Source organism: Diplotaxodon limnothrissa, linkage group LG18 (assembly GCF_057381915.1).
Source record: "Diplotaxodon limnothrissa isolate DT_005_m linkage group LG18, D_limnothrissa_male_GT1.1, whole genome shotgun sequence".
Lineage (NCBI taxonomy): Eukaryota > Metazoa > Chordata > Actinopteri > Cichliformes > Cichlidae > Diplotaxodon > Diplotaxodon limnothrissa.
Window position 1 is genome coordinate 17,512,070 of NC_140613.1, and position 13,978 is coordinate 17,526,047.

The following is a 13,978-nucleotide window of genomic DNA, read 5'->3' on the forward strand; positions in this document are numbered from 1 at the left end:
TTGTAACTACTGTTTGTTTGTTTCCATACCACACACTAGCTCAGTCGGTCAAGCATTAACACCCAGACACCCTATGCGGACAGACTGCTATCTGAAATTTGAGCTAAAGGCAGAACACCCTCTTACTTTGTGCACTTCACAGATAGCGAGCATATAATGCTTACTTTGTTTCTCCAAGGGAAAAAAAGACACAAAAAAAGGAAAGCGCTGTTCCTGCATTATCAGTAACTGAAACCTGAGTTTCTACTTTACTTTCTCCTCTGTTTATGTGAAGCATGAATGAACCTTTGTCAGTCAACCACAGAGAAACCTGTTGTATCCCTTCTATGCAGAAACACTCCTGTCGGGTTGGAAAACCCTGAAGCTAATGCTTACAGTTTAACGTCTCTTTTTTTTTTTTTTTTTTTTTTTTTTTTTCTTTTCTAAATGACATCAGAAACAGCAGTATGCGACATTACGTGATGGCAGAGCTTCAGTTCATCCTTTGTCTTTTTTTTTTTTTTTTTAATAAATAGGACAGGGGGAATGAATGAGAGAAAGAGGGGGAGAGAAAGAAAGAAAACCAAAGGGGAGAAGAGACGGTGAGAAGGGGGGGGAAGAGAGAGAAAAAAAAAAAGACCTCCTGGGTCACCTGTATGGAGAAAAAAAACAAACAAACAAAAAAAACAAACAGAGGAGACAGCAAACAAAAAAGAGCAACATAATAATAGAGAAAACAAAGCACCATCACAATAAACTAGCTAGTCATAGATATCAATATTTACTAAATAATAAACGATATTGTGCAGCATGCAAGATAGACAGCGCACAGTGTGCTTTGAGGTAGCAGCCAAGAAAGCTTTAGTCCGCGTCTGTGAATACCCATGTGTGCATACCTGTGTGGATCAGCATGCTTGCATTCCAAAGGTTTCTCCATGTGATGATCTGCTAGGGAGTGTGGGGGGGCCACAGCCCCGTCCTCCAGGGTGTGAAGCGGGTATGGAGGAGATCAAAACTCCAGACATCCAGAGGCCCCCAGAACACAAGAGACCATGGAAGACCAACAGAGGGGCAGCCGCGCCACTGTTCCAGTAAGAGCTGAGGAGAGTCCCAGGTGAGGGCTCGCCCAGCAGCCGCGGAGCAGAAGTCAGGGGGAGTTGCAGTGACGCGCCCGTGAGCTCCGCCGGCCCCCAGCTGTGCCTGAGTGACCGAGCCCCAGGCCGAGAGGCCGGGGGCACCCCACCTCCAAAGGGGCCCGAGCGAGCCCCAGGCCCCAGGCCCCGACAAGCGGCCGCCAAGGAGTGAGCCGGTGTGTACCCGGACGCCCACCCCCAGACACAAAGAACCACCAACGCACCGACACCTGAGGGAGTCCGCCACCGGCAGGGGAAGTGGTGGTGGGTGGAGATAGACAGTTTAACGTCTCTACCTGTGGCATGTTTTAGTTGACATGCAAATATGCAGTTAATTTGTTGGTGATCACCAAGCCATATGCTTAAAACACATTATTGGGAAAAAAAAGTTTTTAACTTTGAAGAATTGCTTTACATACACTGTCTCTTTCAATTAACAAACTATGTAGAAATATTATATCAGCTTATGGTCAGATTTAAATAAGGACTTCCATTTATGTTTACTATTGTATAAACATTTTCAAATGTAACCAAAGAATCTGAAACTAAATTGTTTATATATGAAATATATAATAAAATATATTACAAATATGTTTATATAAATAACTTAACAATAACAATGAAATACCAATTAATGCTCATTTTCATTCTATCTGGCAAATAGTATAATTTTGCATATCACATGACATCCAAAAGCTTATAATGTTGTAAAAAGAACAGTTAGGGTGATATGCAAGTAATTTCTGAAACATAGTTCTTAACTTTTTTTTAACTCAAAGATGTACGATAAATCGTGTCATGTGTGAAATCAGAAAGTAAAAAGTGTCAAGCAGATTCTTTTCTGTTTGAGTTTATTGTGATACAAGTTGAAAAACCCCTTAAAATAAAAACATCTTCATTATCCCCGTGGATTAGCACTGCACTGCTATATTCTTACAGCATTTTAGAAAGCAGGTTTAAAAATACAGGTCAGTAGCAAGAACAGCAGCATTAAACTGGCAAGCTCATCCCATCCCATTACACACACACACAGCCACACACACACAAAATCAATCTGGTAATGATCCCACAAAACACATTTCTTCAGCTTTGGCACTTAGATCTCATGGAATTAATACTTATATATATATATATATATATATAAAATGCATACTTTCAGGAAAAATATAAAAATAGTGCAACAATTCAAATAGAGGATGTGTTATTTGAGCACACTCAGTATTTATCTAGTTTCTGTACAGCTTCTGAACACATTATGAAGTAGGCGAACGATCTAACAGTTAGCACGACAACTTTAGTCATGGCTAAACAAATATACCAATGTACAAATTAAGCACCTTAAAAATCACAACACACTAAAATAATACATCAGTCTGTGCAATAAATCTAATATTGACAGCCTTTAAAGATAAATGAAAAATCTACAGCCTCTCCCTCTGCGAAAAACCGTGTTCGTTTGAAGACTAATTATATATACATTATATGTTAAAAAATTATCGCTAAGCAGAGAACACTCTTGTGTGGGAATTTTCATTGCAAAAAGGCTTTACTATGATTTATAGCGCTCACGTTGTGTTTTTTTTGGTGTGGACGTATCTGTTTAGACCTATCTGTTGCGCTTTAATTGAATATCAAGTTCATGCATGTGATTTCTGGCTATTGACTAATTCAGTACCGTAACCACTTAAAAACAGTGCAGCAGTTCCTGCTCCTATAGCAGCTTGGCAGGCTGAATAGACAGGAGATGCAATGATCTGACAGCTATTGCTGCCCAAGGTAAGGGTGTAGACTTGTTTTTACTTTGTGTCCTTTAAAAAGAGAAAGTAAAGTTTACGTAAAACTGGTTTAGGACTAGTTGTTTTACTGCCCCGAAGCCATATTCGTTTTGTACCTGAAAAAATGTAGCACATATAGGTCTGTTAAGTGCACTCAGTGTTTTGTTTTTTTTTCCCTCGGTTGGGTTCTAATAACACAAGTCATGTAAGACTGTGTAGAAATGTTACCCTTTTTTTTTCCTCTCTATAGTCAACACTGTATTGTATTCCCCTGCTGTTGACAGAACTGAATTTTGACATATCATTCAAAACAAATACAAGCTTGGTATAGAAAAAGAGGAGATGTTATTTTAACTAGTTTCAGTTTGAAATTCCAGCCTCTGATGGCTAAGTGCACCTTACAGTCTGTATTACATACTAACTTCTCAGGTCGGTGGATGAGAACCTACAGTATAAGACTTTAGGTCAAGCAGACCAAACTCCAGTTTATAACGCAATTAATAATCTGCATTAATAGAAATACAGCATGTTGATGTACTGTAGTACATTCCAGTCCAGTCAGTATATCATTACATGTCAAAACAGGAGTAATATTTGTAGCGAGGCTACAGAAAATGGTTGCTCTAAGCTCTTGAACTAGACTCCAAATTTCTCTCTGTCACCAAGACCTTTTTCTGCTGCACAACCACTCTCTTGGTCCCATGTGACTTGGGTGTGACTGTCAGCTTAGCTTCCTCATTTGACCCTAGAGAACTGTGCGACCCCACTGAAAAACCCTGAGCTTTCACTGGCACACTTCGGACTTCAAAGCCCTGCTCTGCAGACCTTTGTCCAGTCTGCACAACGCCCTGCGCTAAATGCACACCTTGCTCCCCTCCTGAGGATCCATTCTCCACCACTAATAGTTGTCTAGACCTGGAGATGGTTCCTCGTGAAAGTCCTTGTGCTGCCTGCCCTGTTGCTTCACCCATTCCTCCCTGTCTATCGACAAGTACCACACCCTGGGAACTTTGGAGGCCACCAACTTGCACCAGCCCATGACCTAGCCCAGCTTGGCCTACTGAACCCACTGCCTGCTGCGTGCCTCCTGCCACAAGCATTACTTGGGGCTTGGACTCGACTACGTACATGGGCGTAGCAGCATAGTACATAGCAGGTTGCTGTATGAGCAGTGTCTGACTGGGAATCACTATGTTGTCCTGGACGTGTACATTGGGAAGAGTTGCTGAACTCTGTGCTCTCCCAGTGATACGTTCCTCCTGGATAACGGTAGAAGAGCCGGATGATACATTGGAGGTATTTAGGGTGTTAATATTGACGCGATCCCTGTCCCTGATGGTTTCTGTGTGACTACGGACATGTGTGTGTGTGGATGTGGAAGGCCTGAAAGGAGAGACGGGTCTGACTGGAGTGGAAGAAACTGCCACATCTACAGATTCAGTGACCATGGTTGACCCCTGGCAAATCTCAGCCAGGGTTTTGAATTTAGGCCCGAGGTCATTAAGGAATGCAAGATCATCATCATTTTCAAGAAGGCTGCAGCAGCCTACAGAACCTGCCAGCGACTCTTGTCCCTCATAGTTGTAGATCAGCATACTGTCCTTCACCTGAGGTTGCTGTGCAGCATGATCGGATTTCTGCAAAGAAGTGGGGATGAAAAAGAATATATTACAGCTTCAGACATAATGTCTTTATCTGACCTGAAAGACTGCAATTTCAACTTAACTTAGGGATCACTTACTCTTGAATAGTAGTCCCATAGAAATTCCTCAGATAGAGCTATGCCATCCCATGCCCCACCTCTGTATTGAGAGAAATTCATATCTTGTCTGGCCATCGTTCCTGTATTCAGGAAGTCCATATTCTGTCCACTGGAGTATTTGTACTGGTTGTACAGGTTCATGTTGTCAGCTGTCATATTGGATGTGTATATAGCACTGCCTTTATAGGGCCCTCTTCCACCTGCTCCTCCTCCTAACTCAGCCAGCCCTCCAAAGTATCCATGTCCCTCAAACATGTTGACATCCTTAGTCACTGCACCACCATCAACCTCCACTGGGACATGCATAAGAGGAACCTCCTGCAAGAGAAGTGTGGGATCCAGTCAGATAAATTTGATTATCAAACGTTCAGAGTTGAAGGTGCCTGCACACATCAAAACTACAGTAATACCTTGTCTTCTCCCTGTCCCTCAGTGTGATATGAGATCAGCTGTTGCTTTGTGTCGTATGGAATAGACTTGAAATCGCCGATAGCCGCTGTACTCCCACACAGGCAGAAGAGCAACAGGAGAGGCACCACTGAAAAACAGGCACATTTTCCACTAGATCAAAATAGGCTCGACTGATTAGGTCAAATTAAGTCCAATAATCAATGAATTACTTTAACTGAATAAACAGATTTAACAGGAAAGGAATGTATTTATGAAAAAACCGGCATCTGTGCGTGACACAACTACTCACATTAGTCAGTCTCTCTAGGCCTGCTACAACATGTACGATTAGGCAACCTTTTAAGTGAAAGTATGGAGAACACCCCCCCCCCCATAAAATAGGAAGAGTAAAATCCTCAAACAAGGGCTCTACTCACAAAGCAGCAGCAGCAGTCCCAGCAACATCAGCAGAATACCCGCAGCTCCAAAAGTTGCAGTCGACGTAGAGCGCGACACACAGGATTTGGTGTTTTTATTGCAGGTACATACAGTCAAATCTATTATCTGAGCATCAGCACATGACTTTCCCTGCTGGTCTGTGATCTTCAGTGTCACTTTGTGGACGCCAGGCCACACATAGTTTTCTTCTCGCAGAATGACTGTAGTTTCTGAAGAAATAAATTAGTAAATTAAGAAAAAAATACTGCACAAAGTGTTTAGTTTTTGTCTTGCAATGTGTAAGGAAGTGCACATGGATAACACTCAAAATAAATGCTTAAAAAAATAGCAAGAAACAATTTTTTTTCTAAAACACAATATACAATTTGTCCATAAATGCCTTTACTCTCAAAGGAAGCTCAGACGGTTGATCTAACAAGCGTTTGCTGGATTTTGCCGTACAGTGATTGTTTACATGGCATTACCATTAAAATGCTCCACTCTCCACTTCCCTGTGGTGCTCTCTTCAACCACAGTAAATTCAAATGGTGATGAATTGGGGAAGTGGTCTTCATCTACAGCAGTGACATAGATCACGCTATCCTGAAGGCACATGGTCTGAGTTTTAGAGGTCAGTCTTGGGCAGTGATCATTGAAGTCCTCCACCTGAATAGCTATGGTCCCCGTAGCAGTTTTTGAGGGCAGATCTGAAAGCCAGTGGAATGTAAGATCAATATTAATCTGTTGGGTACGATATTACTCCTGATTAGACTGATGTTTGCTGCCGTGTTAACAGAACTCACCATTGCTGATGCATATAATTTCTGCGTAATATGTTCCATTGATCAAGTGCACGGACTCTCGGTCAGGGAGTTTACTCAGCCTGATGTCTGCTGTCTTTTCATCGATAATCAACCAGTTGTCAATGTCACGGTGTTTGGCATACCTTGAAGAACACACGTAAATTAATGTAAGAACAAAAATAAACTTTTCATATTCAGTGTAAGAATCGGTTGATATATGCGCAGGCGACACTTTCAGTTTAACTGTACCTCACGTTGGTGGCAATCTTTTGTGTGTCAGTGTCAATAGCAGCGTAATTAGTTATGATTTTGCTGAGGGAGGTGGATGTGTACTCCTCTGAGACAGTCACCACTTTTACACTTGGTTGGAAACGAGGTCCCTCCTTCTGATTGACCACATTAATTGTGACTGGGTAGGTTTTGATACCTGTTGCCCCTGTCACAGACTGACTGCTGCCAAAATTATACGCTGCTTTGTTGGAAACCATGACACGCAAGTTCATCACCTTCAGTTCCTCATAGTCGAGAGCCTGTATATAAAAGGGTAATCCATGAATTTTGACTCTTCTGGTCGAAACACATTTTTCCTTTTACCTCTAATTTACACAGCACTCTTTACCTTCCGAACCATGATAATTCCCTCATTGGTTTTTTCATCCGTAGTGATATCGAAATAACCTCCCTCATTGCCTGAAACAATTTGGAAAGCAGCCAGCCAGTTGTCTGTGTGAATTAGGTCCATATCAATGGCTTTTATCCTCATAACTTCCACACCGACAGTGTTCTCTTCAATACGCCCTTCATACTGCAAATAAAGTGCACATGAACAACAACTGTTTTTGAAAAAAGCTTACTGTTGACCACTATGAAAACAAAAAACAAGAAAAACTTTACACAAGAATAGATGGGCTGGATGTGGTAAAGGTGGAAGACCTACTATTTCTTTTTCCAGCGTTGGAATGTTGTCATTTATGTCGAGAAGTCGGATCTCAACTTCTCCAGTTGACGTTAGTCCTCCTGGGCGTCCATTTAAATCACAGACTTTAATCATTAACTTATATGTATCTTGTTTCTAAAAACAAAAGTTAGAAATGATTATTTCACAGATGAATATGTTGGAATATGTACATGCAGTGTGGTGAATAAAATTTGACTAATTTCTTACAAATTACGTTTATAATATGAGGTCGTACTATAACGATGAACTTGGGGGCTGTGACAAAATCTACATACTGTTACTGATTTGACTACAGTCTTGTGAGTTGCAAGCTTTTCCATTAAATAATTGTAGAGGCACAAGATGATTTTCACAATACCTAAAAGGTCATAAATGAGCTCACCTCCCGATCCAGTGAGGTACTTTGAACCATGAGCTCTCCAGTGCGAGAGTTCATCCAGAACAACCCAGCTGTGTTAGCCTGCTCAACAATGCTGTATGAGAGCTGGGCATTCTCTGTTCTCTCATCATCGGCATCAGTAGCGATTATTTTCATGATAACAACACCTAGGAAATCGAAGGTAAATGAAAAATAGCAACTCCGGTAAATGAATTCAGTTAAGGACAGGATTGTTTTTGTGATCCATCAAATAAAAAAAGACACAAACAAATCTTAACATACCTGATCGACTAGATTCATTGACATATCCAAATTGCTGTAATTGAATGACTGGCGCGTTGTCATTCTCATCATCAACGGTGATATTAAGGTCAATGTAGTTTTCAGCCTGGGTCCCATTGGTGTATCTTGCCACACCTCTTAACTATAAAGCACAACTGTATTAAAAACTGATTCACTTTGTAACTCATGGCTCTTTATAAAGAGGATTTGACTCTTACACGATAGAAGGCAATCTCCTCTCGATCCAGAATGGAATAGACTCTCAAACAGCCGGTGCTATGGTTAATACGAAATCTACCAATAGGGTCCTGGTCAGCGCCAGGCCCTGTTATATAGTAGAGCATCTTCGCATACTCGTCCTTATCAGAGCGAATCTGAAATTCAGATACACAAACAGAATGAATCCATCTGGAAGGCCAAAACCTTCAGTTAACAACGTAAGAAAACATTTACTGAACATATTATACCATATATTTAAAAAGTTGTATTTTTAAAATCATAATTATAGTAGAATATATTTATGATAAATATAAGCATGACAAATATTGCAGGTTCTCATTCAGACTGCTTTGAGACCATCTGTGCATACATCAGTTAAACTCTGCCGTTACTTAACATTAGTAGGTGAGTTATGAAGATTAATACACTTTAGAACAATAAACAGGGTTGTGTAAAAAAAAGCAGCACACAAAGCAGTATCTGTCATTTGTCTCTGTGTCTGAACTGACTCATTATGAACATGGCAGTCTGCCAGTGTCTGCCTCTGAAGCAACTCTCACATATGCTTGTTAAAGGCAAGTAAGTGAAAAGCAAAGGTGGCTGAAGGACATGCAGCTTTTGAAAATGATTTGTTTCACACAGTAAAATACATTAAAACACATTAAACTGTTGCTTTGCCAGCATAAAAAAATATATTTGTATGACTGTGGAAAATAATATACATATAAATATGTATATTTATATTTGTAAGATGAAAAACATTAATTTTACAATGGAATTCTTCAGAAAATAAATACACACTCTAGCAATGCAATCAAGGCCGGTGTAATCATAGTTCTCAATTAGCTTTCGGGGCGGTGCGATCCAGTGTCTCTTCTGCCTGTGCAGCAGTCGTCCATTTCCTTCTGCTCCCACAGGAACAAGCTGCAAATGAACAAAAAGCGAGGAAAAGGGACATTATTATACAAATCTATCTATCTATCTATCTATCTATCTATCTAATGTGAAGTCCACCCCACTTGCTGCACATTATTCCCACTGTGTTATGATGTAGCAGAATATCTAATAATGTAATCATTACGTCTGCCTTACAAGTGGACCTGATTAAGACTTTGTTCCCCGAAACTTTCCTCCCACGTCCCGTATGGCGAAATAAACCAAATGAACTGTCCTGTGACTTTCGAATAAAAGTGATAAAAGTGATGAAAACGCTTCTCTTTTTTTCTTTCTCTTTTTTAACAGGAAGATTAAGGACATATCATCTTCGGCATCTTTAGCGCTCACATACACACCACAAGCCAGAGCCACACCTGTATAGATCCGCTTTTCTCCATTCGACACTAAATGCGTAGCAATACATTGCACGTACTGAATGTGTTACTTACAGCTTGAAAGAACGCCAGGAGAATAAAAATGCTGCTTTTCAGTAGTGATCCCATCGCGTCTAGAAATAAAACAAAACGTTGTCAATCCTCGAGTAAGAGTTCGGCTTCAGTTTGACTGCATCTGCAGCCTATTGTTAACTGCGTTTACACTTTGACCGTCCGAGGGGTAGGACGAAGTTTTACAGCGCTGGGCGGTTCTTCCCCCCCCCACTCAGGTTACTCATGACCAGGGGCGGAGCGTGGGGGTGGCTTACTGGGCTTAAGCCCGGGTTGTTTTGTCAGAAGCCCGGGGTCTTTTGGAGTGTAATTTTTTCATAGTTAGATGCCTGGCTGACAACTGTATAAAACAAAAAGTACACACAATATTCGAAGCACATAATGCACACAGTGGGAATTTACGACTGTGCGTGAATCCCCCCTGATATTGGTATGATCCGAGCTCAGGCACTAAGCAACTGAGCGAGGGGGCGGGGCTGCAGCCAGGTGCTCTTGTGCCTGTGAGTGCGCTGTTGGAGTAACGGAGCCAGCCATACTAAGGAGAGCTTAAGTTTGACCAGGTACCAAAGCAAACCATTCATACCGTACAAATGACGGTGAATCACGAAAGATTGATATCAAACTGATCACTTGACCAATATTACGTTACTTGCTCTTCAAGTGAATCAACAAATGGCGAAATGAAAAGCCGAACAAATGCTTTTTTTTTTTTTAATAGAGTCTTATCTTACGTGTGTTTATTTCATATTTTCAGTTCTTACCCTCCCCGACTAAATCAGTTTCAGTTATGTACTGAAATATAAGAATGGACATTAGAGGCTTCTTTCAAAGAAAAAACTCAGGTAAATGTTATTTTATATATTATGCTTTGTATGTTGTTCAGTATATTTCTATGCAAAACAAGAGGGATTTCAGTACACAGCAGGATATTCACATTTGTAACCAGATATTTACATACACTTTAGGGAGAAAACATAAAACATTTTTTCTGTACAACATCAATTTAGAGTAAACTTTTGTTTTAGATAAATATTGAAATATCTTTTGAATTAGTTAAATGTCAGAATAAAGAGAGACAGAGCTTCTATTTTTTATCACTTTCATCAAATTTAAGAGTACATATACACTAAGTTTGTTAATTAATAAGAAAACCAGATGATTCCATTCTGAGCTGAAGAAGCTTCTGATAGGTTAGTAGAGTCCATGTGAGTAAACTGGTGGCACAGCTGTGGATGCATATAAGGCAAAACACAGAGCCTGTTTCTTTGAAATGGGAAAATTAAGAGATATCAACCAAAACACCAGGAAAAGAATTGTGGAGCTCCATAAGTGTGGCTCAGTTTGAATACAATTTGGTGCCATTTGCAATTAAGAAATACAGATAGTTTCTCTCTTTACTCTTAAAGTTAACAAATATGTTTTTTATATTTATCAATCTAAAAAAATAAACATTTAGTCTGATTTGATGTTACAATTATAAAAGTGTTGTGTTTTTATCTGAAGAGTTTGTAAATATCTGGTTTCAACTGTATATTTGATGATTGTCAGCACAAAGAGGGAGAGAGAGGAACAGAGAGGGAGAGAGAGGAGACAGGACAGAACAGAGATGAACAAGAGCAGGTGAGACACACATGTTAGTCAAATGGTTGTTTACCAAAAGTATCACCGTATCATAGGTACTCATGTATCTCGTACCTAGTGTTTCTTTTTAGGTTTGTTATTTTTCAAATTCTATATTTATTAAGTTATGCAGGCTTGTTTGCACAACAAGGCTAAATAATTATATAAACTTTTGTGAATCTACATAGTGTACTTTGGTAGAATTAAAAAATAAGTGTAGTGCAGGTCTATGATGATTTTTAGTGCTACTATCATCTAGTTCTGATTCTGGTTCTGTCTTGGTTAAATCCTAAGTAGTCCTGATTTTGAACTCTTGTAGTCCTGTTTTAATTCCAGATCAGTTCTGGGTCTGGTTGAATTGGGGTTTAGTCCTCGTGTCTTGATGCAGCCCTGACCTTGTTCTGCCTTGCTGCTTAATTAAAAAACTAGTTTAAGGTGTCCTGTATATGTGATATCTTTTTTTCCCTATATGAAGTCATTCTTTTTTGAACAAAACTCAAAACAGAGCCAATTAATCTTTCAGTCATTTCTACACCCCCCCCCCCCCCCCTCCCCCAAAAAAAGAAAAAAGAAAAAAAATCCACATGCATACTACCCTTCAGGGCTAAGCCCCGGGTGTTTCAAATGTCTGGCTCCGCCTCTGCTCATGACTGCTGATAGCAGGCGGAGAAAGGTGGAGTCCTATGTCCATTTTGTTCTGGTCTGTAATATCTCCGAGCAGCCCATTGTTTGTTATGAAAAACAATATGAAAGTCTCCAAAATGGACCGCGTGAATCCAAACTATTCACGTTTGACCATCTAAAACTGCAATTTTACATTTCCACTTCCACACTACATTCTTTTTTATTTTCTTTCCTTTTTTGTGCACCTAAAAATGTATCACAGTCCTTTTGGCTATCGTGCTTTCCCACTTATATGAAAAACTTTACCAGTGCCCGTGAAATTCCTAAAGAGTGCACCGCTAGTTTCTGGGTTCCCAGCTCGACTAGCTGTTGGCACACTCACAGTTTGGTTGCCAGGCTACACGCAAGGTTTATCCTGAATGGTCAAGGCGTGTTGCGACAGTACAATGGGAATTTAATCGGATTACTTATTTTGCATTAACGAATGAATCAGACATGTTTCTGATAATACTGGAATTACAAAACAAAAATTACAAAAATCTTTCTTTCTTTCTTTTAATTAAGACTAAAATTTATGTAATACCTTTCTTGGTGAGCATTTAAAAACACAACACAGAGGTGGATGGTTTCGATTGTGTCATGATTTATGACAAAAAACATCATAAAAAGTCTGAGGGTGCTAATACCTGCTAATAAAGGTTCTATCTTAGATAATGACCAAATAATTGTTTAATTTAGTAGTCCTTATGAACAAAGGCTAGTTCAACTTTTTAAGCAGACACATGTGACAGTCTTTGAGGAACATTTTTGATTATGACACCTCACATTCTTCAGTTTGTCCAGCACACACTCCCAAACAGTTGTTAGTAATAATACACTAGTATTAGTGATTCAATCCTCCACCTAGTTTCACCTGAATACTTCTCTCCTACACATGACGTGAATGCCTCATTTGGCACTCATCCAAAGGGTGATGAAAGCTGGGTGTGGTAGGTGTTTTAGGTGGATTGAAGAACTTTCTTACCTCGGGGACATGTGTGTCACTGTTGCAAAGTGAGCTGTTCAATTAGTGCTAGCACTCGGTACCTTTAAAACTTTGCTTCTCAAAACATTTGGTCTCAGCCCTGCAGCATTTGGGTGGAATCCTGGCAAACAAACAAGGAGATTTCTTCGTCATCATTTTGCAATTGACGTGTTCAAACTAGAAGAGCTAACTGGATGAAGACATGTTTTAATGACAGAAAAGACACTGGGTGAATTTAATCGGAAGTGAGAAAAATGGCTGAAAATATTTCAGAGAAAGTTCACATTTTCGGTTTCTCCAAACTGCACAACTCAGCAAAAGCAAAAAGTTGGTTATTTTAGAATGTAAAAACATCTGTTATGACTAATCTTACCAGGATACTGTAGGGAAAAAGTAGTCAGAAATAGGGAGACCGGCTGAATAACCAAAAGTACAATAGGTTTCTTCCACACAGGCTCGCTTAGACTCTAAATTCTGTAAACACACAGAAGCCTGAGCACAGTGATAATTAACCTTTTTTTTTATATAATAAAATCACATGGTATTTTGCTGTGTCTGTTTTGCATTTGCTGGTAAAGCGTTAAAGCGGTAAGCACTTTCATTATGTCCACGCCCATGACTCCCACCAAAAGTCTTCCTGACATTTTTCTCACCTTTCCTGTTGCAGGCCCATATATCCTGCCTTCAAAATGCTTTCATAAACAAGGTCAAGCCAGTAGAGTATTTCTGAACTGGACGTATTTTAAATGACGTAGGGCCAGTGTTTCTGCTGCTTTACTTTTATCAACAGTTTATAGAGATAATGAGTGTTTCGCTGTGGTTACACAGTCTCCCCCACACCAGGCTTCATTCAGATCAAATTCCTGTGGTGTTCAGAGTGGAGCTCAAGTTTGTTCCTCCTACACAGTAGAGCTGCAGTCAAGAGAGGAGGAGCAAGCAGGGGTCAGTCTCTGTGTAGACCTGAGATAAGCCACCACAAACAAGCAGACAGACCAGTATTTCTTCAAGCGCCTATACTTGTAGCATGCCATAGTGTTATAAGACCATTACTATTGCTTTGTACTGATGCATTCATATGCAAAATGCATGGGGTGATCTGATGTAACTGCACTGTCAACAGTGTCCTGCTTTGTATAATATGGATCCAAATGCAAGACTCAGAAGCAGAACTAAACTAAAAAAACACAGCTTTACTGCTGGAGCTTACAGA

The 13,978-nt window shown here is 40.0% G+C and overlaps 1 protein-coding gene across 1 annotated transcript; it reads right to left on the bottom strand.

The window, feature by feature from the left end:
- Positions 1-1,961: 1,961 nt before the first annotated feature.
- Positions 1,962-9,651, bottom strand: dsg2l (desmoglein 2 like). Its single transcript, XM_085378148.1, has 14 exons — positions 9,504-9,651; positions 8,920-9,042; positions 8,118-8,273; positions 7,900-8,041; positions 7,621-7,784; positions 7,218-7,352; positions 6,900-7,085; positions 6,530-6,810; positions 6,281-6,423; positions 5,963-6,184; positions 5,477-5,707; positions 5,060-5,187; positions 4,629-4,967; positions 1,962-4,524 (listed from the first exon to the last, which is right to left on the bottom strand). Exons 1-14 carry the CDS (start codon positions 9,555-9,557, stop codon positions 3,511-3,513), a joined length of 3,318 nt encoding a protein of 1,105 aa, XP_085234274.1. The 5' UTR covers positions 9,558-9,651; the 3' UTR covers positions 1,962-3,510.
- Between the last annotated feature and the right edge of the window lie 4,327 nt (positions 9,652-13,978).